At 40.8% G+C, this 20,536-nt stretch overlaps 1 protein-coding gene across 1 annotated transcript; it reads left to right on the top strand.

Moving 5' to 3' along the window:
* The first annotated feature begins 1,354 nt into the window (after positions 1-1,354).
* On the top strand, positions 1,355-19,101 carry FGA (fibrinogen alpha chain). The gene is made up of 6 exons (XM_069745754.1): positions 1,355-1,580; positions 2,701-2,820; positions 11,523-11,706; positions 16,549-16,694; positions 16,794-17,781; positions 18,271-19,101. Exons 1-6 carry the CDS (start codon positions 1,482-1,484, stop codon positions 18,972-18,974), a joined length of 2,241 nt encoding a protein of 746 aa, XP_069601855.1. The 5' UTR covers positions 1,355-1,481; the 3' UTR covers positions 18,975-19,101.
* The last annotated feature ends 1,435 nt before the right edge of the window (positions 19,102-20,536 follow it).

The following is a 20,536-nucleotide window of genomic DNA, read 5'->3' as shown; positions in this document are numbered from 1 at the left end:
ACACACATGGATGTGATGCAAAAAGGGGCTAAAAAAATAGACAGGAACAAAAAACAGTCCTGGGAAACAGCGTGCACGAGCGCTGATCAGTGATTTATGTCATTGAATAGCACTCGGAGACTGCAGGACACAAGCATGGAGATGGTGCAAAGGGGAGGGGGGGGAGTAGAGACAAAAAATAGTCCTGGAAAACAGTGAGCATGTGTGCCGATCAGTGATTAGTGTCACTGATCAGCACTCGGAGCTGCGGGATGCACAAACAAAAATAACCTGCCAAAAATGGAGTGGTCAATTACTGATCAGTGCTGGGCAGCAGAAGGGGGTTGGGAAGGAAGTTAGCGAGAGGGTGAAAAGGTGGGCAAAAAGTGGAAAGGTGGATAAGAGGGATTGGGGTGGATTAGGAAAAATCAGGGATCAGGAACATGTTCTTTCTTCTTTCTGAAACAGCAGTAGAAACACAACCAGCAGTGATGGCATAGGCTTCAATAAGTCTGTGGCACCCCAAGGCACAGCATAGCTCGACAGAACAGTAGTATGACCACTCTACACATGTCTGAAACTAGAATGATGAAGTGCAGAGTGGTCATAGTAAGTAATCAGTGCACTCTGATTGGTGCGATCCTTTTCAGTAATATCACTCACAGTTTTTCTTTCCGAGGAAAGACATTTTATGCATTTATTTGCTACAATGATGGCATGTTATTAAATTACCATGCTCAAATTCAATGAGCTCTTTAGGAGGACCCATTATTTCATAATATTTGACAAATGTTGGTAAAGACAGACTTACATTGCTTTATGCTTTATTTTGTTCACCTACTGTATAGCAATGAGACTGAATGAAAAAGCCGAATCCAATAATTAAGTCTATACAGTGGATGTCATAGGCACAGTACATTGAATCATATCTTTTTAGATATCATATATTTTTAGTATAACCACTGGCACATATTATTACACAAAATCTTGACTGTACATCCTGTGATGGCATTTTAGCAACTCTAAACATACAAGTAGCATCTAATAAAAGTTTGGCACGCAACTTTTTGACCTTTTCAGTAATAATAAAAAAAAACACCATGTCGCACATTTTTTTTTTGCTTTTGTGAATTACATCATAATATACTCAAGATACACCTCTTCATTTTGGGAAGTTGTGTCATTAGTACTAGTCCTGAAATCTTTCGGGAAATAGTATGTATCATGGAGAATTCATTAATGATTAAGAAGTGGCCATGGAGTACATTCTCTTCTAGCCTGTGTACTCTCTTCCTCCTACGCTTCTTATTTTTTCTTTACAAATTACAATTCAGGACCATCAGGTTATCTCAGGGAACATTTAGTAAATTTACTCAGTTGCTTGAGCAATAGGGACCAGGACAGTGACATGGGCCAGAGCATAGGTCTTATTAGCTTGGTAAACATAGCAAAATCCAATATGTGATTGCAGACTAGTGGACAGCCTTATAAAGGACACCTCGATGGAAATATCTCACTATAGTCTTCACTCTACCAAAGCCAAAATGAAGCTGAGAGCAACACTTGTAACCTTGTTGCTCTGCCTTGCGAGCACTGCATGGGTATGGCGTTTTTATTTACCTAATTTTTCAATAAGTCTATTATATAATATCTTAATATCTACAATGTAACTCTGCTACTACCGCTACTATACAGTCTGCTTGCATTTTAGCACTTAGGGGGTATGTCAAAAGCCATATGAATATACAAGTCATCTATGCAACATCTTTAATTTACCTTTTATTTCTGGTCTCAAAAACAGCTAATCAAAATGGGAAAGAAATACCCCCAAATTCTATATTTTCAATAGTCACTTTCTTATGTCCAAAGCCGCTGTGAAAATGCAGAAGATGGTCACACTTCTATAGATTTCCAAGTATACATAGACTTCCGACTTATCTTCGGATTTCCAGGACTCACATGGGATACATCTGAAGTTGGCACATTATGCATATGTATATCTGTACAAAAAAAAGTTTAAGTGCAACCTGTGAACCGTGACCACAGAATTTGTAATGTAATCAGTGGCCATGATTAATGCTGGTTCATAGCTAAATTGTCTTGCATTTTTGCCCTAGTTCTTACTGACCTTACACCTTTTTATGTGATGTAAATTTTTATGGAAATTAAGAGTTTTATTTCACGTATATGAGCCTCTTACATTCCATATATGCTGCATTTTGAACAGATATTTTAATGCATTTTTTAAATACTTGTTAGGGTATACAGACGTGTTAAGTTTGTTACTTACAGACATTTATGTGGTTGTTCTTAATGGAAGTTTTAGAAATTGGTTCACAAGCCACAGCAACATATAGAACTGATCAACTCCTTTTTTCAACAAGCCTTCTACATGTTAACCTTAAATATCCAACAAAGACATTTCTATTCAGTAGTTACATATTTGCTTCATTTACCATAATTATTAATTGTTTGATTTGACCAAGAAAAACTGATCCACACAAATGCATATTATACTCGGAAAATCTCTTTTACAAATCTTGGTTCATTCATGGACAGAATATGTGGTAACTCACCTCATTGTCTTCAAGTGTAGATGAATTCTCTGATATATTGTAGGTTTTAGTTTATTTCTCAGAACGTTCATTTTTTTCTTCAGAGAAAATCAAATCCTGATCTTATTTTTATGACAATATGTAAAAATTGTTTTCTTTGGAACAGTCAGATGAGACCTTTGAAGAATCTGGTGCAACCGGCCGTGGCCCCAGAATTGTGGAGCAGAAAGCTGATGCTGGATGCAAGCAAGAAACCAACTGGCAAGTGTGTGCAGATGATGACTGGGTAAGGACAGCTGAAAATACCACTACTATGTTAGATATTAATATTCTTAGCCCATATTATACTTTATTAAAGTGAACCTTTCATAATGAAAATAAAGTCCAATCTGCAGGCACCATGTTATAGAGCAGTGGGAGCTGAACAGATTGAGATATAGTTTTGTAAGAAAAGATTTAGTATAACTCTTTCTGGAATATTTGGTCCAGTGGGCAGTGTCATCAGTGACTGACAGCTTTCTTTATACAGTAGTGCATACAGAGATAGCTTTCAGTCACTGATAGGGCCGCCCACTGAACTGAAAATCTCGAAAAGAGCCAAGGTTTAAATGATGAAAACCCAGGTTATACTGAGTATTTTCTCACAACACTATATATAAATCTGCTCAGCTCCCCCTGCTCTATAACATGCTGCCTGCAGATTGGACTGTATTTTCATAGTGTCAAGTTCCCTTTAAACAGTACTTCTATTAGTGAAAATTAAATTTTTTAGGCTTTTACTGTTTTGTTTGGATTCCAGATGGGATCCACACGAACTTGAACTGCTTGTTTCTGAACAAGTTAGCAAAAAAGATTATCATTTCTACTGTTGACATGTTTTAAATATGTATTTGTGTGAAGTAAAGGAATCAGTAGTCACCATAGGGACTTAAAGGGTACAATTGTTAGTTCTGCTTCATTTACTTCATACATACCGGCTGTAGATAGGAGACTTGTAGACACGTTACAAATTACATTTTGGTAGGGTTTCAGTAGCAGAAATAATGAGTAAGTAAAGTTGTCATCTGACATGCTTCTCCAATTGCTATCGGAAATAATCACAGCTTTTCGCAGTAAACCATCCGCAGATTCCTACACGTCAAAGCAACAACAGGCATGTAGTTGCTAACAGAGGCAACTACCTGTCTGTTGTACCCGGCGCTGGTCATTGACCACTCCTGAGTTTCAGTTGCTCCCTTGTCAAGAGAGAACAGTGTCTCTTCCTGTTGACAGGATGGAACTTCTGGTGTCATGCTGATTGACAGCCAGCTTTTCACAGTTAGGCAGCGATGAGCCAGCTGTCAATCAGCATGACACCAGTAGTCCCAACATGTCAACAGGAATAGGAAACAGCAACTCCATTGACATAACATCAGCGTAAGTCTGTGACCGCTCTGTGCCAGCGTAGAACAGCTCTAGGTAACAACTACCTGCCTGTTGGTGCGTATCAAATACCCCTAGATAGCCCTTGCGAGCATGGTGTGTGCAATATTCAAACTTTAGTTTCCTTAAACAGGATATCCGTGACTTTAGAAAAAAAAGCATGTAGTTGCTAACAAAGGCAATTACCTGCCTATTGTATCCGGTGCCAGTCATTGACCGCTCCTGCCAGAGATTCAGATACTCTCTATCAACAGAATAGTAGTTTCTCTTCCTGTTGACAGGGCACAGGGCAGGACTACTGGTGTCATGCTGATTGACAGCTGTCTTCCACTGCCTAATTGGGTAAAGCTGGCTGTCAATCAGCATGATGCCAGTAGTTCGCCCTGTCAACAGGAAGAGAAACAGAAATTCTGTTGAAAGGGAGTAGCTGAATCTCTGGTAGGAACGGTCAATGACAGGTGCCTGGTACAATAGGCAGTTATTTGCCTCTGTTAACAACTACATGACTTTTTTAAAGTCCCAGATATCCCCTTTAAAGAGAACCTATCATCAGGTCAAAAGTGATCAGTTTTTGCTTTAGTTTTATTCCTGCTGCTCCCATGAGTATTCAGGGTTTTGTTTTGTTTTTGCATCATGATTCAGGAAGGTTTTTTTATGCAGTGACAATTTGCTGAAAATTTGTATAATCTTTACCAAGATTACCAAGCATGGATCGTAGGGCAAATATACAGAGAAGCCTAATACACCCCCTAAGAATCCTGTTAGCGGCACCCCCTTTGTAAAGACTATTAAAATTGCAGTATATATAAAACAATAGGGGATTATAGGGAGAGAAATGGGAAGCACAGACTTCAGAGTGTAGTAGTTAGTTCCAAAGGTGTATATTCAGTGTGAATCATTGCATTGCATGACATTATACCCGAGGAAGACTCTAAGAAGTCGAAACTGGTTGTGTTCTAGTTTAAAATAAAAATCATCCTTGAATCCAGGGCCGGCGTCAGCACCCGGCACAGCGGGCAAATGCCGGGGCCCTGGGAAGAGAGGGGGGCCCACTGTCATAGATACAGCTGGGAGAGCAGAGCAGGAGATAACATGCTCTCTCCCCCCACAAAGTCACTGCTGGCTGCGTTCTCTTAACCCCTATGTGCCAGCTCTGACACAAGCATCTTCTCACTCAGTCAGTGCAGCCAGGCAGGCACACATAGGGGTTAACAGAAGGCAGCCAGTGTGACATTGTGGGCGGAGAGAGCACTTCTCTGCTCTCCCCCCTGGCTGGCTGCAGACAGTGCTGAAGTTTATCAGGCAGATCCCAGAGGAGCTCCGTCCTACCAGTGCCTGAGTGCAAAGGTATCTTGCAGTTGTGGCTCAGTCTGCTGCTGGCTGTCTCCGCTGCCTAAAAATGTGGGTGATGTCTGGAGGAGCAGCTGGTGGGGTGCAGCCTGTAGCCGCCCAGCTCACCCAAAATACATGCATGCTGCACCAAACCTGCACCAGTGGGGTAGGAAGAAGCTTAACCCCTTCCCATCTGTATGAAGGTTATTGCTGAACCTTAAAGATAACAATCCGACACGCATAAATGGGGTTAACCAGATGCCAGGAGGAAGGGGAGCTGCTGCCATGGATAAATCTGAGCTGTGGGCTGTAGGTTGGGGCCCCGTGGCCCCAGGCTGGTGACTGGAGGGACTCTGCCCAGTGCTGGCATGTGGGTGATTTCTGCTCCGGAGTCTCAGCTTCTCTCCTCCAGGTCACACTGTGCTGTCACAGCAACATTGGTTGTCTCTGTCCAGGTCCAGCAGCTGCCACAACGCTCCCACCACGGACATGGCATCACTTAACCCTTCCCCTGCAGCCACCGGCAACAAATCCACATTATTCCTTGATTAAATCAGGTTCCAACCCAATAGAGGAGCAGACATTTCCTGCTACCATTAGGGTCCGGGAGGGGGTGACATTGGCTGCCCTGCTACTCTGTAGTGGGGGGTGACAAGTGTAACATGGGGTAACGATGACGGAGAAATGCACAGGATAATAGTGAGCGCGACAGAGGGCAGTGTATGGTATGGAGCAGTCAGGGGGTGGGCTGCAGGATCCCCCCATACTGTACATGACTGCTCGGGACAGGGAGGCGTTTAACCCTGCTGTTCTGTTCGGTCTGGGGAGACCTATTTTGAACTTTGGTATTTTTTGGGGTGTTCAAGATGCGGTTCTGAAACTTGTGGTTGATTGACTTAAATGAGGATGGGTCGGTCGGCCACGGGTTTCAGAGCCGCATCTTGAATATTTTAAAGAATATTGAAGTTCAAAGTCGGTCATTTTTGACCAACAGAACAGCAGGGTTAATGAGCTTCTAATGACAGGGCACTAATTGGGTCATTAGGGTTTGTGGAAAGGATTCAGCATCAGGTCCCTCATTAATGCCCGAGCCGCCTGTTACTTTGTAGCACAGATCTGTTGGGGCCGCAAAACCAAACAACGTTGTTTATGTAGAAAAGTCTTTGTTTCATAGAAAAACTCAAAACAGAAAAGCACCTCTCCTGTATATATACACTGCACAGCACCTTTCCTCCTGTATATATACACTGCACAGCACCTCTCCTGTATATATACACTGCACAGCACCTTTCCTCCTGTATATATACACTGCACAGCACCTCTCCTGTATATATACACTGCACAGCACCTTTCCTCCTGTATATATACACTGCAGAATCTACAACAGCTGTCACTCATGTAAGAAGTGAAATCTGGCATTGTACTATACATTTCTCTGCCGTATCTGTGCATCATAAATCAGGGTATGTGTTAAAGGGGGGGGGCCCACTGAGACTCTTTCGCCCGGGGCCCTCGAAAACCTGGAGCCGGCCCTGCTTGAATCAGAATATCTGGTTCCATCATGATCCTTCAGGAGCGCATATTGCTTGGAAAAATATTCTCAAAATTAAAATTGCAGTAACAAAAAGGCCATATCTAAGAAGCAGTATGGCAGATTTAAAAAAAGGAATACTCAGGGAAGAAGAGAAAAGTAATTAAGCACAAAAACTGACCATTTGACCTGGTGACAGGTCCTCTTTAATTATGTTCTTGCTAAAGCCTAACAAAAGTTATGTTATATTATGTCTACAGATCACCTATCTTGAGCCTTAGCTTTTTTGTAGGGTCAAAACTGCTGACAGACTCCCTTTAAAAGTTGTACAGTTTGCACTACAATTCTGGCATAAAACTGTCTCAAATGTCACATGTTTGCATAGCGCAAATTCTGTGTCTTTTGACATTTTTATGCTAGTTCTGACAACTTTTTAAAAAGTGGACAGAGTTTAGTGACAATGTGTGTGGTTGAGCTTAGCCAACAAATTTAGTAGAATTTATGCTACAAAAGTAGCATACACTACAGTACACTTTTCACATTGGTGCAATTCAGCTGAAATATGTGCCATATTAATTAAGAGGTCAACGAATCTTAAATGGTAAATTATAACCAGTGCACCTTGACTATGTGAAAAGAGGAAATGAGACTATAATTGCAGACTGTGATATTATTGGGTACGAAGTGGCGCTAATATTTGGGCAATGTATGCTAACATTATGCCAATATATGGTAATGGTTGTTGGCTCTTGTATTTATCTTTTATAACTGTGGACATTTGGTATTGGAATCTATCTGACTTTGAATATCTACAGTAATAACTGGTTACAACATATTTGGAGAGGCGTTCATTTTTAAAACTTTGCATTATCCCGTGATATATTAAGAATAGTTTAAAGGGAACCTGTGATGTAAAAAAATGCTATTAACCTGCAGATATGGGGTTACTCTGCAAGTTAATAGAGTTCTAAAACTACCCAGTCATCGCACTGAAAGCCTAGCTAACGGGAGGAAATTAACTTTATTGCTCCTTTCAGCCGAGTGTTTTTGGTCACACAGGTGTAGACGGAGCGGCTTCAGTCACTTTTCAGTGAGCGCTGGCAGTACCCAGTCAGCAATCAGTCAGTGCCAGGTCGCAGTGTGCAGTGGCCGGGCAGCTTTAAAATTCTATTAACCTGCAGATTAACGCCATATCTGCAGTTCAATAGCATTTATTGACATGACAGGTTCCCATTAAGGTTGCTGTATGGTCATGCAAACTTAAAGAGAACCAACTGCAAACTCCTGACCTAAACTAACTGCCTCCCAGCCAAGAATCTCAACATGTCTTGAGAATTCTGTGAATTACCTTTTCAATGCTTAAACGGTATTCCTAGGTCACATTATAGCAACAAGATTTGCAAATATTCTCTTGGTAGATGAGAGGCCCATGGGTGAGATCTACATCTGTTGCGAGAAAGGGGCCACTTTGAGCAGTCAAGGATATGTAGAGGTGGTCATGTGTGCATTTTGTATAGTTTTGAAATTAACATAAAAAAGAAAGAAGAAAGATAGTTTGAGACAGTCCTCCCCTACTTACCCCTTCAGCGGTGGGACCTATATTTCTTGGACACTATCTGAGGTGGAAATACCTTTCAGCAGGATTTTGCTAAGTAAACTTCAGGTATTGTCAGGTTGACAGTGTTAAACTGATTAATATGATACCTGCGGCGAAGAAATCCATCTTGTTGTTCTTGGGTAATTAGTGTTAGATGTTTTCAGTTAATAATTTGTTCATGCTCCTAGTTGGGACTGTAGGCAGAGTCTTATCTTCTTGCTCTAAGCCAGAGAAACCAAAGAAAGACCTGCACACAGGCCGCCCCGAAGCACAAACAGTCTGTCTCTCTCTCCCTGTCTCTATTATGAGGAATATCTTTGTGCTTCGGGGAGGCCTGTGCGCTGGTCTTTCTTTGGTTTTTCTGGCCTGGAGCCCCAAGATAAGCATTTCATTAACAGTAAATTCTAATACTGATTACACAAAAACCACAAGACAGATTTCTTCATCCAAGGTATCATTTTAATCAGTTTAACACTGCCAACCTGACAATGCCTGTAGTTTACTTAGAAAATCCTGCTGACAGGTTCGCTTTAAGAAAATTCTCAAATCCTGGCTGTTTGGAGTTCTTTGATGATTAAATTGGGGCATGTTGGTATTATAAATTAAACCTAGTACGGTGGAGAAACTCTAAAAAGAGAATATTTTTGTCACGGCACAGCTGTCGGGTGACCCGGGACCAGGGACTCCTTCCCTGTCCCTAAGACTAGGGGGCACCCTAGCTTGCCCTGCTCTCTGGGACACTTCAGATGGTGACAAAGCTGGGGCCTCAACCCTTGCCTTATTTCCTGAGTTAGCCCTCCATCTGCTCTCTTCCCTCACCAGGGAAGAGGGGGCACTACTGTGCACCGTAGTACACCAACCTGACAAACAGGGCAACACAAACAAGGGTTAACAGAAAACTCCAGGCATACAAAATATTCACTCACATATAACAGAGGAATACATCGGGGTTTGCAGGTAGGGTAATAAACCAAAATAGGGAAGGATAGAGAATTACCAAACATACAAACCAAACAACAATCACAGATAACTACTCCAACTTTCCTTCTCATACAGTATGTACTCCTCTCTCTCCGTTAGTCATGCAGCAAATGCTACCTCTGACAAGGATTTGTAACAGAGCCCAGATTATAAATTGGAAGGGAGTGGCTAACCGAGCTCAGCTGTGCACACAGGGATTTCCAAAATGGCCGATTAACCCCTGTTCTGCCAGAAGAAATAAACACATTTAAAAGAAAGGAGAAGTGCTTCTTCTCTGTGCTCCACACTGCCATGGTAACCCCATGGAAATTATTGGTAGTAGCTGTACTAGATAAATTGATAGCCAGACACTTGTTCTGTCACAGAAGTGCTTATGTGAATTTGTTGAAATAACAGTGTATGATATTAGAAGGATACTAGTATAATGGATTATATTTTGAGTTGCTTTCCTGTCTGAGCTCATTTTGTAGCACATAATGACAGACATGTACCCAATTTCAGATTTTTATTTGGTGAGTGTAACTGAGCTGTCATTTGTCATCCGTGTGCTCACAGAATACTCAATCTTTCTCATTTCATCTGTTCATAAAGCTTACACATAGTCTCATTGTTAGGCCTTGTTCACTTGCATCATGGCATCTGTTCCATTCTATTCTATTCTTATAAATTCTGGGTGAGACTGATATGAAGTCATGATGCATATATACATTTTTTTCAGAAGCAATGATGGAGTTGACGGACCCATAGGAATTTAGTACTGATGGACTGTTAATAGATCTGTTTGGTTTCCATGTACAGTGGGGAAAATAAGTATTTCATACACTGCCAATTGTGTAAGTTTTCCCACTTACAAATAATGGAGATATCTGTAATTTTTATTGTAGGTACACTACAACTGTGAAAGACAGAATCATAAATAAATCCAGAAAGTCACATTGTATCATTTTACATGATTAATTTGCATTTTTTTTTGTATGAAATAAGTATATGATACAATTAAAAACAGAACTTAATATTTGGTACAGAAACCTTTGTTTGCAATTACAGAGGTCAAAAGTTTCCTGCAGTTCTTAACCAAGTTTGCACACACTGCAGCACTGATCTTCCAGGTTTCTGGGCTGTCACTGGGCAACATCGAGTTTTATCTCCCTCCAAAGTTTTTCAATTGGGCACAGGTCTAGAGACTGGCTAGGCCACTCCAGGACCTTGAAATGCTTCTTATGGAGCCACTCCTTAGTTACCCTGGCTTTGTGTTTCTGGTTATTGTCATGCTTGAAAACCCAGCCACGTCCCATCTTCCATGCTCTTGCTGAAAGAAGGAGGTTGTTTGACAAAATCTCACGATATATGACCCCAAAGTATGGGGGACTTTGCGTGCCATGGAGGATTTTATTCCATGATGGCGTAGTGTGTTTTTAATGGTAATATTTGAGACTGTGTTTCCAGTTCTCATCAGGTGATTGACCAGGTCCTCTTTTGTAGTTCTGGGCTGATTTCTGACCTTTCTCAGAATCATCCTTACCCCACGAGGCGAGATACTGCATGGAGCCTCAGACCGAGGAAGACTGACATTCATCTTGTGTTTATTACATTTTCTAATAATTGTAACAGTTGTTGCCTTCTCACCAAGCTGCTTGTCTATTGTCCTGTAGCCCATCCCAGCCATGTGCAGGTCTACAATTTTGTCCCTGGTGTCCTTAGTCAGCTCTTTGGTCTTGGCCACTAACAGGTACCTGAGAGCCAGATTTCTTGCTGTTTGGTAGGAGATAAAATACTTATTTCATGCAATAAAATGCAATGTAATTATTTAAAAATCATGCAATGTGATTATCTGTTTTTTATTTTTAGATTCTGTCTCTCACAGTTGAAGGGTACCTACATTAAAAATGAAAGATCTCTCCATTGTTTGTAGGTGGGAACACTTGCAAAATTGGCAGTGTATCAAATACTTATTTTCCACACTATATTTTTAAGGGAAGAACAGTGCAGTTTGCTTCTCTACTCTGGTCGACAAAAGGATGTGTATATACTAAATATAATCTCCTTTTAATAATCTTTTTATAATAATTGAAAAGAGTAGATGACACTGTTGATATGTTCATTAATGCAGTTTTTATCTTTACAGGGTATCAAGTGTCCTTCTGGGTGCAGAATTCAAGGTTTATCTGACAAGACTGACAAAGAATTTAACAACAGGATTGATGCAATTAAGAAAAAGTTAAAGGATGGTGAATCCAGTTATGAATCTATTGACATCAGAACCAAGGAAACATATAAACTTATCAAGGACAAGCTTGTCGCAGCCCAGCGTAAGTATAAATGAGTTGTGTTCATCTACATCAATGTTTTAAAACTCAAAATAAATATTGGCAGAAGGAAGAAGAAAAAGTTGTCGCTTTAATGGCAAAATTGTCTTTAGAAAAGTATAGAAGAGGACATGCAATAAAAATAGATTTCGACTAACACTAAGATGAACTTAGTGACTTCTAATCAAAACATAATATTTGGCAAATATGTGCAGTTATTTCAATGGGTTGTCTGTGAATAGAAAGACAAACAAATAGCTAAAATAAATGTCATGATAATAATAATAATATAATAATAATTTTATTTATATAGCGCCAACATATTCCGCAGCGCTTTACAAATTATAGAGGGGACTTGTACAGACAATAGACATTACAGCATAACAGAAATACAGTTCAAAACAGATACCAGGAGGAGTGAGGGCCCTGCTCGCAAGCTTACAAACTATGGGGAAAAGGGGAGACACGAGAGGTGGATGGTAACAATTGCTTTAGTTATTCGGACCAGCTATAGTGTAAGGCTCAGGTGTTCATGTAAAGCTGCATGAACCAGTTACCTGCCTAAGTATGTAGCAGTACAGACACAGAGGGCTAATACTGCATAAAGTGTATGAGAACATGATGCGAGGAACCTTTTTTTTTTTTTTATTATTATAAATAGGCCACACAGGGATCGTTAGGTTAATGCATTGAGGCGGTAGGCCAGTCTGAACAAATGAGTTTTTAGGGCACGCTTAAAACTGTGGGGATTGGGGATTAATCGTATTAACCTAGGTAGTGCATTCCAAAGAATCGGCGCAGCACGTGTAAAGTCTTGGAGACGGGAGTGGGAGGTTCTGATTATTGAGGATGCTAACCTGAGGTCATTAGCGGATCCTAAATATTTTAAATTAGCAAATCTCTCTAGTTCTGTCTAGGGAAGTAATCAATTTAGAATTAAAATGGCCACCATCTTGTTTCATTGCAAGAAACCTTGGCTAGAATGTTAGGTCAGGTGCCTGTGAGCATGTTCAGTAAAACTCCACTGCTGTGACTTTGGTATTCCTATACCATGGACTATAATTCAGAAAGATAGGGTTGACAGCAATGTGAGCAACTTCTTCTTACTTCAGCACCTCTGGTATCTCCAGTGTTAGAACAGATAGACAGAGTGGACAACAGTGTGAGCAGCCTCTACTTACCTCTGCACCAATGATATTTCCAGTATTAGATCAGATACACATGGTGGACAGCCTCTTCTCACCTCAGTACTCCTAATATCTCCAGTATCAGATCAGACAGGGTGCAAAGCAGTGTGAACAGCCTCTTCTTACCTCAGCACCCCTGGTATCTCCAGTATTAGATCAGACAGACATGGTGGACAACAGTGTGAGCTGTATCTTCTTACTTCAGCACTCCTGGTATCTCCAGTATCAGATCAGATAGACATGGTGGACCGCAGTGTGAGCTGCCTCTTCTTACCTCAGCACTTCTTGTATCTCTAGTATCAGATCAGATAGACATGGTGGACAGCAGTGTGAGCAGCCTCTTCTTACGTCAGCACTCCTTGTATCTCCAGTATCAGATCAGATAGACATGGTGGACAGCAGTGTGAGCTGCCTCTTCTTACCTCAGCACTCCTTGTATCTCCAGTATCAGATCAGATAGACATGGTGGACAGCAGTGTGAGCAGCCTCTTCTTACATCAGCACTCCTTGTATCTCCAGTATCAGATCAGATAGACATGGTGGACAGCAGTGTGAGCAGCCTCTTCTTACCTCAGCGCTCCTGGTATCTCCAGTCTCAGATCAGACATGGTACAAAGCAGTGTGAGCAGCCTCTTCTTACCTCAGCGCTCCTGGTATCTCCAGTATCAGATCAGACAGGGCACAAAGCAGTGTGAGCAGCCTCTTCTTACCTAAGCCCCCATGGTATCTCCAGTATAAAATTAGACAGATAGCAGTTTGAAGTTTGAGCAGCCTCATCTTACCCCAGTAAGCATGGTATCTATAGTATTAGACCAGAATAACCATAGAAGCAAATCTTCCTACACATTAAGGGAGGTGGCGGAGCTTCCTACTACACATGCTCACAGTAATGTACAGTTAGGGCCAGAAATATTTGGACAGTGACACAAGTTTTGTTATTTTAGCTGTTTACAAAAACATGTTCAGAAATACAATTATATATATAATATGGGCTGAAAGTGCACACTCCCAGCTGCAATATGATAGTTTCCACATCCAAATCGGAGAAAGGGTTTAGGAATCATAGCTCTGTAATGCATAGCGTCCTCTTTTTCAAGGGACCAAAAGTAATTGGACAATGGACTCTAAGGGCTGCAATTAACTCTGAAGGCGTCTCCCTCGTTAACCTGTAATCAATGAAGTAGTTAAAAGGTCAGGGGTGGATTCCAGGTGTGTGGTTTTGCATTTGGAAGCTGTTGCTGTGAGCAGACAACATGCAGTCAAAGGAACTCTCAATTGAGGTGAAGCAGAACATCCTGAGGCTGAAAAAAAAGAAAAAATCCATCAGAGAGATAGCAGACATGCTTGGAGTAGCAAAATCAACAGTTGGGTACATTCTGAGAAAAAAGGAATTGACTGGTGAGCTTGGGAACTCAAAAAGGCCTGGGCGTCCACGGATGACAACAGTGGTGGATGATCGCCGCATACTTAATTTGGTGAAGAAGAACCCGTTCACAACATCAACTGAAGTCCAGAACACTCTCAGTGAAGTAGGTGTATCTGTCTCTAAGTCAACAGTAAAGAGAAGACTCCATGACAGTAAATACAAAGGGTTCACATCTAGATGCAAACCATTCATCAATACCAAAAATAGACAGGCCAGAGTTAAATTTGCAGAAAAACACCTCAAGAAGCCAGCTCAGTTCTGGAAAAGTTTTCTATGGACAGATGAGACAAAGATCAACCTGTACCAGAATGATGGGAAGAAAAAAGTTTGGAGAAGAAAGGGAACGGCACATGATCCAAGGCACACCACATCCTCTGTAAAACATGGTGGAGGCAACGTGATGGCATGGGCATGCATGGCTTTCAATGGCACTGGGTCACTTGTGTTTATTGATGACATAAGAGCAGACAAGAGTAGCCGGATGAATTCTGAAGTGTACCGGGATATACTTTCAGCCCAGATTCAGCCAAATGCTGCAAAGTTGATTGGACGGCGCTTCATAGTACAGATGGACAATGACCCCAAGCATACAGCCAAAGCTACCCAGGAGTTCATGAGTGCCAAAAAGTGGAACATTCTGCAATGGCCAAGTCAATCTCCAGATCTAAACCCAATTGAGCATGCATTTCACTTGCTCAAATCCAGACTTAAGACGGAAAGAGCCACAAACAAGCAAGACCTGAAGGCTGCGGCTGTAAAGGCCTGGCAAAGCATTAAGAAGGAGGAAACCCAGCGTTTGGTGATGTCCATGGGTTCCAGACTTAAGGCAGTGATTGCCTCCAAAGGATTTGCAACAAAATATTGAAAATAAAAATATTTTGTTTGGGTTATGTTTATTTGTCCAATTACTTTTGACCTCCTAAAATGTGGAGTGTTTGTAAAGAAATGTGTACAATTCCTACATTTTCTATCAGATATTTTTGTTCAACCCTTCAAATTAAACGTTACAATCTGCACTTGAATTCTGTTGTAGAGGTTTCATTTCAAATCCAATGTGGTGGCATGCAGAGGCCAAATCGCGAAAATTGTGTCACTGTCCAAATATTTCTGGCCCTAACTGTATTTATACATTTAGGGATATATTTATAGTTATGTTTCCTTTAGTTATTTTTTTTTTGTTTCTGGAAAACCCCTCTAAAAAGACTGGGGCAGATGGATTAATACTGTGTTAAATTTAGACAGTTTAGAATAAGATCAAGTTAATAAAACTAATTAAGATTACTGTTTTGTGTGCCAGTTTTAATAAAGTCATTATGATGAATTTGCTCCTTGTTAATGTAGTTCAGAGGCAGCAGGAATATGGTTTCATGAATAGAGGCATAAACTATGATGAATTTATCATGCCTCATCCTGCCTGAGTTTCATCCGCTTTTCAAAAAGTTGGTGCAGCTGACCCAGACTGGCGATAAAACACCATCCGTCTCAAAAATTGATTGATGAATCAGGCCCTAAATGTGCAAAGTTGTTTAGTGACTCAGAATTTATTATCAGTTTTGTGTATCTTTAAACACTTCTCTTAAACTTTGATTGGCCTACTTTAGACTAATAGATTGTGCCAAAATGTTAGTGCGATATGGTGCATTTAAAGGGAATCTGTCAGGTGATTGATGCTGCCCCAACCGTTGACAGCAGCCATCGCAGTCTTGCTTCACGAATTGCAGACAGACATATTATTCTCTGAAATACAATTATTTGGCACAAATTAAGCCAGAATTCTAACTTTGCAGATGTTTTCCTTTATAGCCCTAAGGATATGTTCACACAGGGTTTTTCATGCAGTTATTAGCATGTATTTCATACACAAAACCACCTACAAAATTGCCATTCATTGATTGCATTGGAAGATTCGCCACCTCAATAAGTGACATTTTGGGTAGCCACAAGCCGATTAGCCACACCGAATGTGACTAATATGTCTGCGGACCTGAGAAAGGTCAGCCTGTAAATCTACTAAATACATAAGAGGGTCTTGGACTGCACTGCACAGCACTGTTGCACTGTAAATACATGTCAGAATTTTCCAATTTGGAATAACTGTAAACCTGTCCTAAAAGCGTTTAGGAGCCACGCATTCATACATAGCATATTTTATTGATTTTAAAGCTATTGAGAGCTGTATTAGAATGTCCACCTCTGAAATAAATGATTATGTATTTTTGTCTTTATCTCTAGAAACTGATGGCTCTTATAACCAAGTGTCGGACAGCCTTCGACAGAAAATCGACGTTATGAAAGTAAAGGTTTCCAGACAGATAGAAAGAATCAAGTTGTTGCAGAAAAGCATCAGAGATCAAGTGGTGGAAATGAAACGCCTTGAGGTGCGCCACTAATAATTCAGAGAATTAGGGATATCAGTCTATTGTTTTGTGGTATGTTTCAGCTAACGTGATCCTTTAACGTTATCTTATTCTTTTCAGGTCGATATTGATATTAAACTTCGTGCTTGCAAAGGATCATGTGCAAAGGGGGTTGACTTCCATGTGGATACTGAGAGCTATGAAAACATACAGAAGCAACTCTTGCAAGCGGAATCCACTGATCTACGACCAGACATAAATCCTCTTCCTGTCCTCAAGATGAGACCTATGAAAGAATCTACAGTTGATTCGAATTACAAAGCTCTGGCTCAGGAAAAAGAAAAGTATCCAATTTTCTCTGAAATTGGTCAATATGCATTTGTACTAGAAGGGAAACCTAAAGAGGTAACTGGGCAGCCAGTATCTTCTGTATCTGTCACTAATGTCCAGGGTGGTGTGAAACAGCCTTCCCAAACAACTGAATTTGTTATCTATGGGGATAAAACTGCACAACCTAGTAAATCTGTGACCTCAGAAAGCCGAGTTATTTCCTGCACTAAAACAATTCAAAAGAAAATTATTAAGGGACCTACTGGAACTAAGGAAGAAATTAGCGAAATAATTAGTGGTGGAGAAGAGTGTGAAAATTTAGAAAAGCTTAAAGCAGAAGGACAGGGTGAGATGGGTTCTGATGGCACATATTCCATCCGATTTCAAGGGGGTAAAGATTCAGGAAGTTTACTTCCAAGCTGGGAAGACTTTATTAGTGGCAAGACTGTGAATACAGATAGTCTTGTTAGTGGTGGCTCAACCTCAAAAACTCAAGGTTCTTTCAATGTTGGAGAAGATGAATTTGATGATTTTAGCCATATAGACCTTGGCGCCCCAAGTTTTACACCTGCGAAAACCCACAGCTCATCATCCAAGACAGTATACAGCAGTAGCAGTACAAAGGATGGCTACCATTCAAGTAAACAAGTAAAGAGTGGGCCGGTATTTGAAGATCTGGGCCCGATCCTGCATGATAACAGTGAGGAAGATGCACCTGATTTTGGGGCCCGCAGTGTGCAAACAGGAGTGAAATTGACGGGAGATTACACTGGGAAAGGTAAATCTAAGTGATAGACGGTGCTAGGATTAATATTAAGCTGGGAAAACACATAATTCATCATTAAAACTACCAGGATGCTTATGAGGGAGAAAATATAAACCTCTGTAATTACCCATTTTATTAGGAAAGAACACAAACAGTACATTTCATTGGACATGACATAATTGGGTTTTTTCTCAGTAAAAGTCTACTAAGCATCATCTATTTTTTCTCTTGAACATAAGACATAATAGTTATATGGTCCAATATTTAGGAAGTTTTTGACCATTACAGACATTATCACCAAATAGTCTTAAAATTAAGATGCCACATACCATAGTTATAAAACATGTAAAAACATTCACATACTTTTATTCTTTAATGTCTACCCGGCCAAATTCAGGGAAAATGTAAGCTACAGTATATAGTAACAATAGCATGACAATGTACATCAATAATTAAAAATTATAAAAAGAGGTAAACAAGATAAAATGCATTTCTTTTTAGACTGTGCTGATATCCTCCAGAAACACAGTTCTGGTGCCAAAAGTGGCATTTTCAAAATCAGGCCAGAAGGATCCAATAAAGAGCTGTCAGTGTTTTGCGACCAAGATACCCAATTAGGAGGATGGGTCTTGATTCAACAAAGGGAAGATGGATCTGTGAATTTTAACAGAACTTGGCAAGACTACAAGAATGGATTTGGATCTGTGGACGCAAATGGAAAAGGAGAGCTATGGTTGGGAAATGAATACATCTATCTTTTGAGTAAAAAAGAGACAGTTTTGAGAATTGAGCTAGAAGACTGGTCTGGGAATGAGGTCCATGCAGAATACAGTTTCCATCTAGGATCCGAATCGGAGGGTTATGCTCTTAATGTCTACGGTTATGAAGGATCTACAGGAGATGCCCTGGTAGAAGGCTCTAAAGATGACAGTATACATACTTCTCATGCCAACATGAAGTTTAGTACATATGATAGGGATAGTGATAAATGGGAGGAGAACTGTGCAGAAATGTATGGAGGAGGGTGGTGGTATAACAACTGCCAGGCAGCCAATCTTAATGGGATTTATTATACTGGAGGTCAGTATGATCCAAGAAATAATGTCTATGAGATCGAAAATGGGATTGTTTGGGTATTGTTCAAATCAGCAGATTATTCTCTGAAAACTGTAAAAATGAAAATTCGGCCCGTTGAGACTGCATAAAAATATCTGATCCTGTCCTACTGCACTCCCATAAGCACAATTGTATTATGCGTTTTTTATTATTATTCCTGGCTTAATGTATAGCGACTGTAACTGTAAAGAAGACTAAATCATTCACTTTCATTAACTCTTTGTTGCGTTTTTTATTTGCTCTTATGCAAAAATGATACCCTTTGTCATAAAACCGGTAGAAGCAAATGTGCATGACATACATCTGTCGAAAAATCATTCCACATAGATATCACATGGGAAAGTCATGTAGTCAGTTACTATATTCTGTTTCTTCTGAGTTCACTATTTGTTTTATATGTTTCATAACTCATCAATCAGGTAGGAGCTGCTATCTTCCAATCTGAGATCTAATAGAATAAGTTCACATAGACGGCAGCAAACTAAGAAATATTAACATTGATTGGTAAACACAATGGCGAAGCCCAGAGAAGTGACTGAAACTCTCCTTATTGGCAGGTCAGCAAGTGCCCAAATGGGTGTAGGGTACAAGGTCTGATTACCAAATTTGAGAAGGAGATTTTCAGTCGAGTGGATACTGCAAAACAATCCTGGGAGACAAGTAACTCTGACAATATAAAAATACTCTCAGAATTCAAACAGATTCATGAAGCTGCAGATCGAAAAGCACTTACAGAGAAAGGCAAGTACTGTCATGGTTTATCTTCATTTATGGGATTATAGGGAATCTGTCACCAGCTTTATAAATTGGTGACAGACACTCTAATTCCGATGCTGGGTCATTCACTATATTAGATGTAGGTGTCTTAAAATCATACGTTATCAGCCACAATGGGAGCCAAGTGCTAAAAGCCCCCTTTATTACATGAGGATGTCAGTCCTACACAGTCGCCAGCAAGAGAGATGGAAGATAGCTGCTCAGGACTAAAGGTACCGTCACACTTAGCGACGCTGCAGCGATACCGACAACGATCCGGATCGCTGCAGCGTCGCTGTTTGGTCGCTGGAGAGCTGTCACACAGACAGATCTCTCCAGCGACTAACGATCAGGGGAAAGACTTCGGCATCGTTGAAACTGTCTTCAACGATGCCGAAGTCCCCGGGTAACCAGGGTAAACATCGGGTTACTAAGCACAGGGCCACGCTTAGTAACCCAATGTTTACCCTGGTTACCATCGTTAGAGAAAAAAAAACAAACGCTACATACTTACCTACCGCTGTCTGTCCCTGGCGCTGGGCTTCTCTGCTCTGGCTGTGAGCACAGCGGCCGGAAAGCAGAGCGGTGACGTCACCGCTGTGCTCTGCTTTCCGGCTGCCCGCCGCTCACAGCCAGAGCAGAGAAGCAGAGCGCCGAGGACAGACAGCGGTAGGTAAGTATGTACCTTTTTTTTTTTTTTTACTTTAACGATGGTAACCAGGGTAAACATCGGGTTACTAAGCGCGGCCCTGCGCTTAGTAACCCGATGTTTACCCTGGTTACCAGCGAAGACATCGCTGAATCGGCGTCACACACGCCGATTCAGCGATGTCAGCGGGACCTCAACGATCAAAAAATGGCCCAGGCCATTCCGACACGACCAGCGATCTCACAG

This window comes from Ranitomeya imitator, chromosome 1 (assembly GCF_032444005.1).
Source record: "Ranitomeya imitator isolate aRanImi1 chromosome 1, aRanImi1.pri, whole genome shotgun sequence".
NCBI classification, from domain to species: Eukaryota; Metazoa; Chordata; class Amphibia; order Anura; family Dendrobatidae; genus Ranitomeya; species Ranitomeya imitator.
Note: the sequence above shows the minus strand (reverse complement) of the source record. Positions and strands in the feature narration are given on the sequence as shown.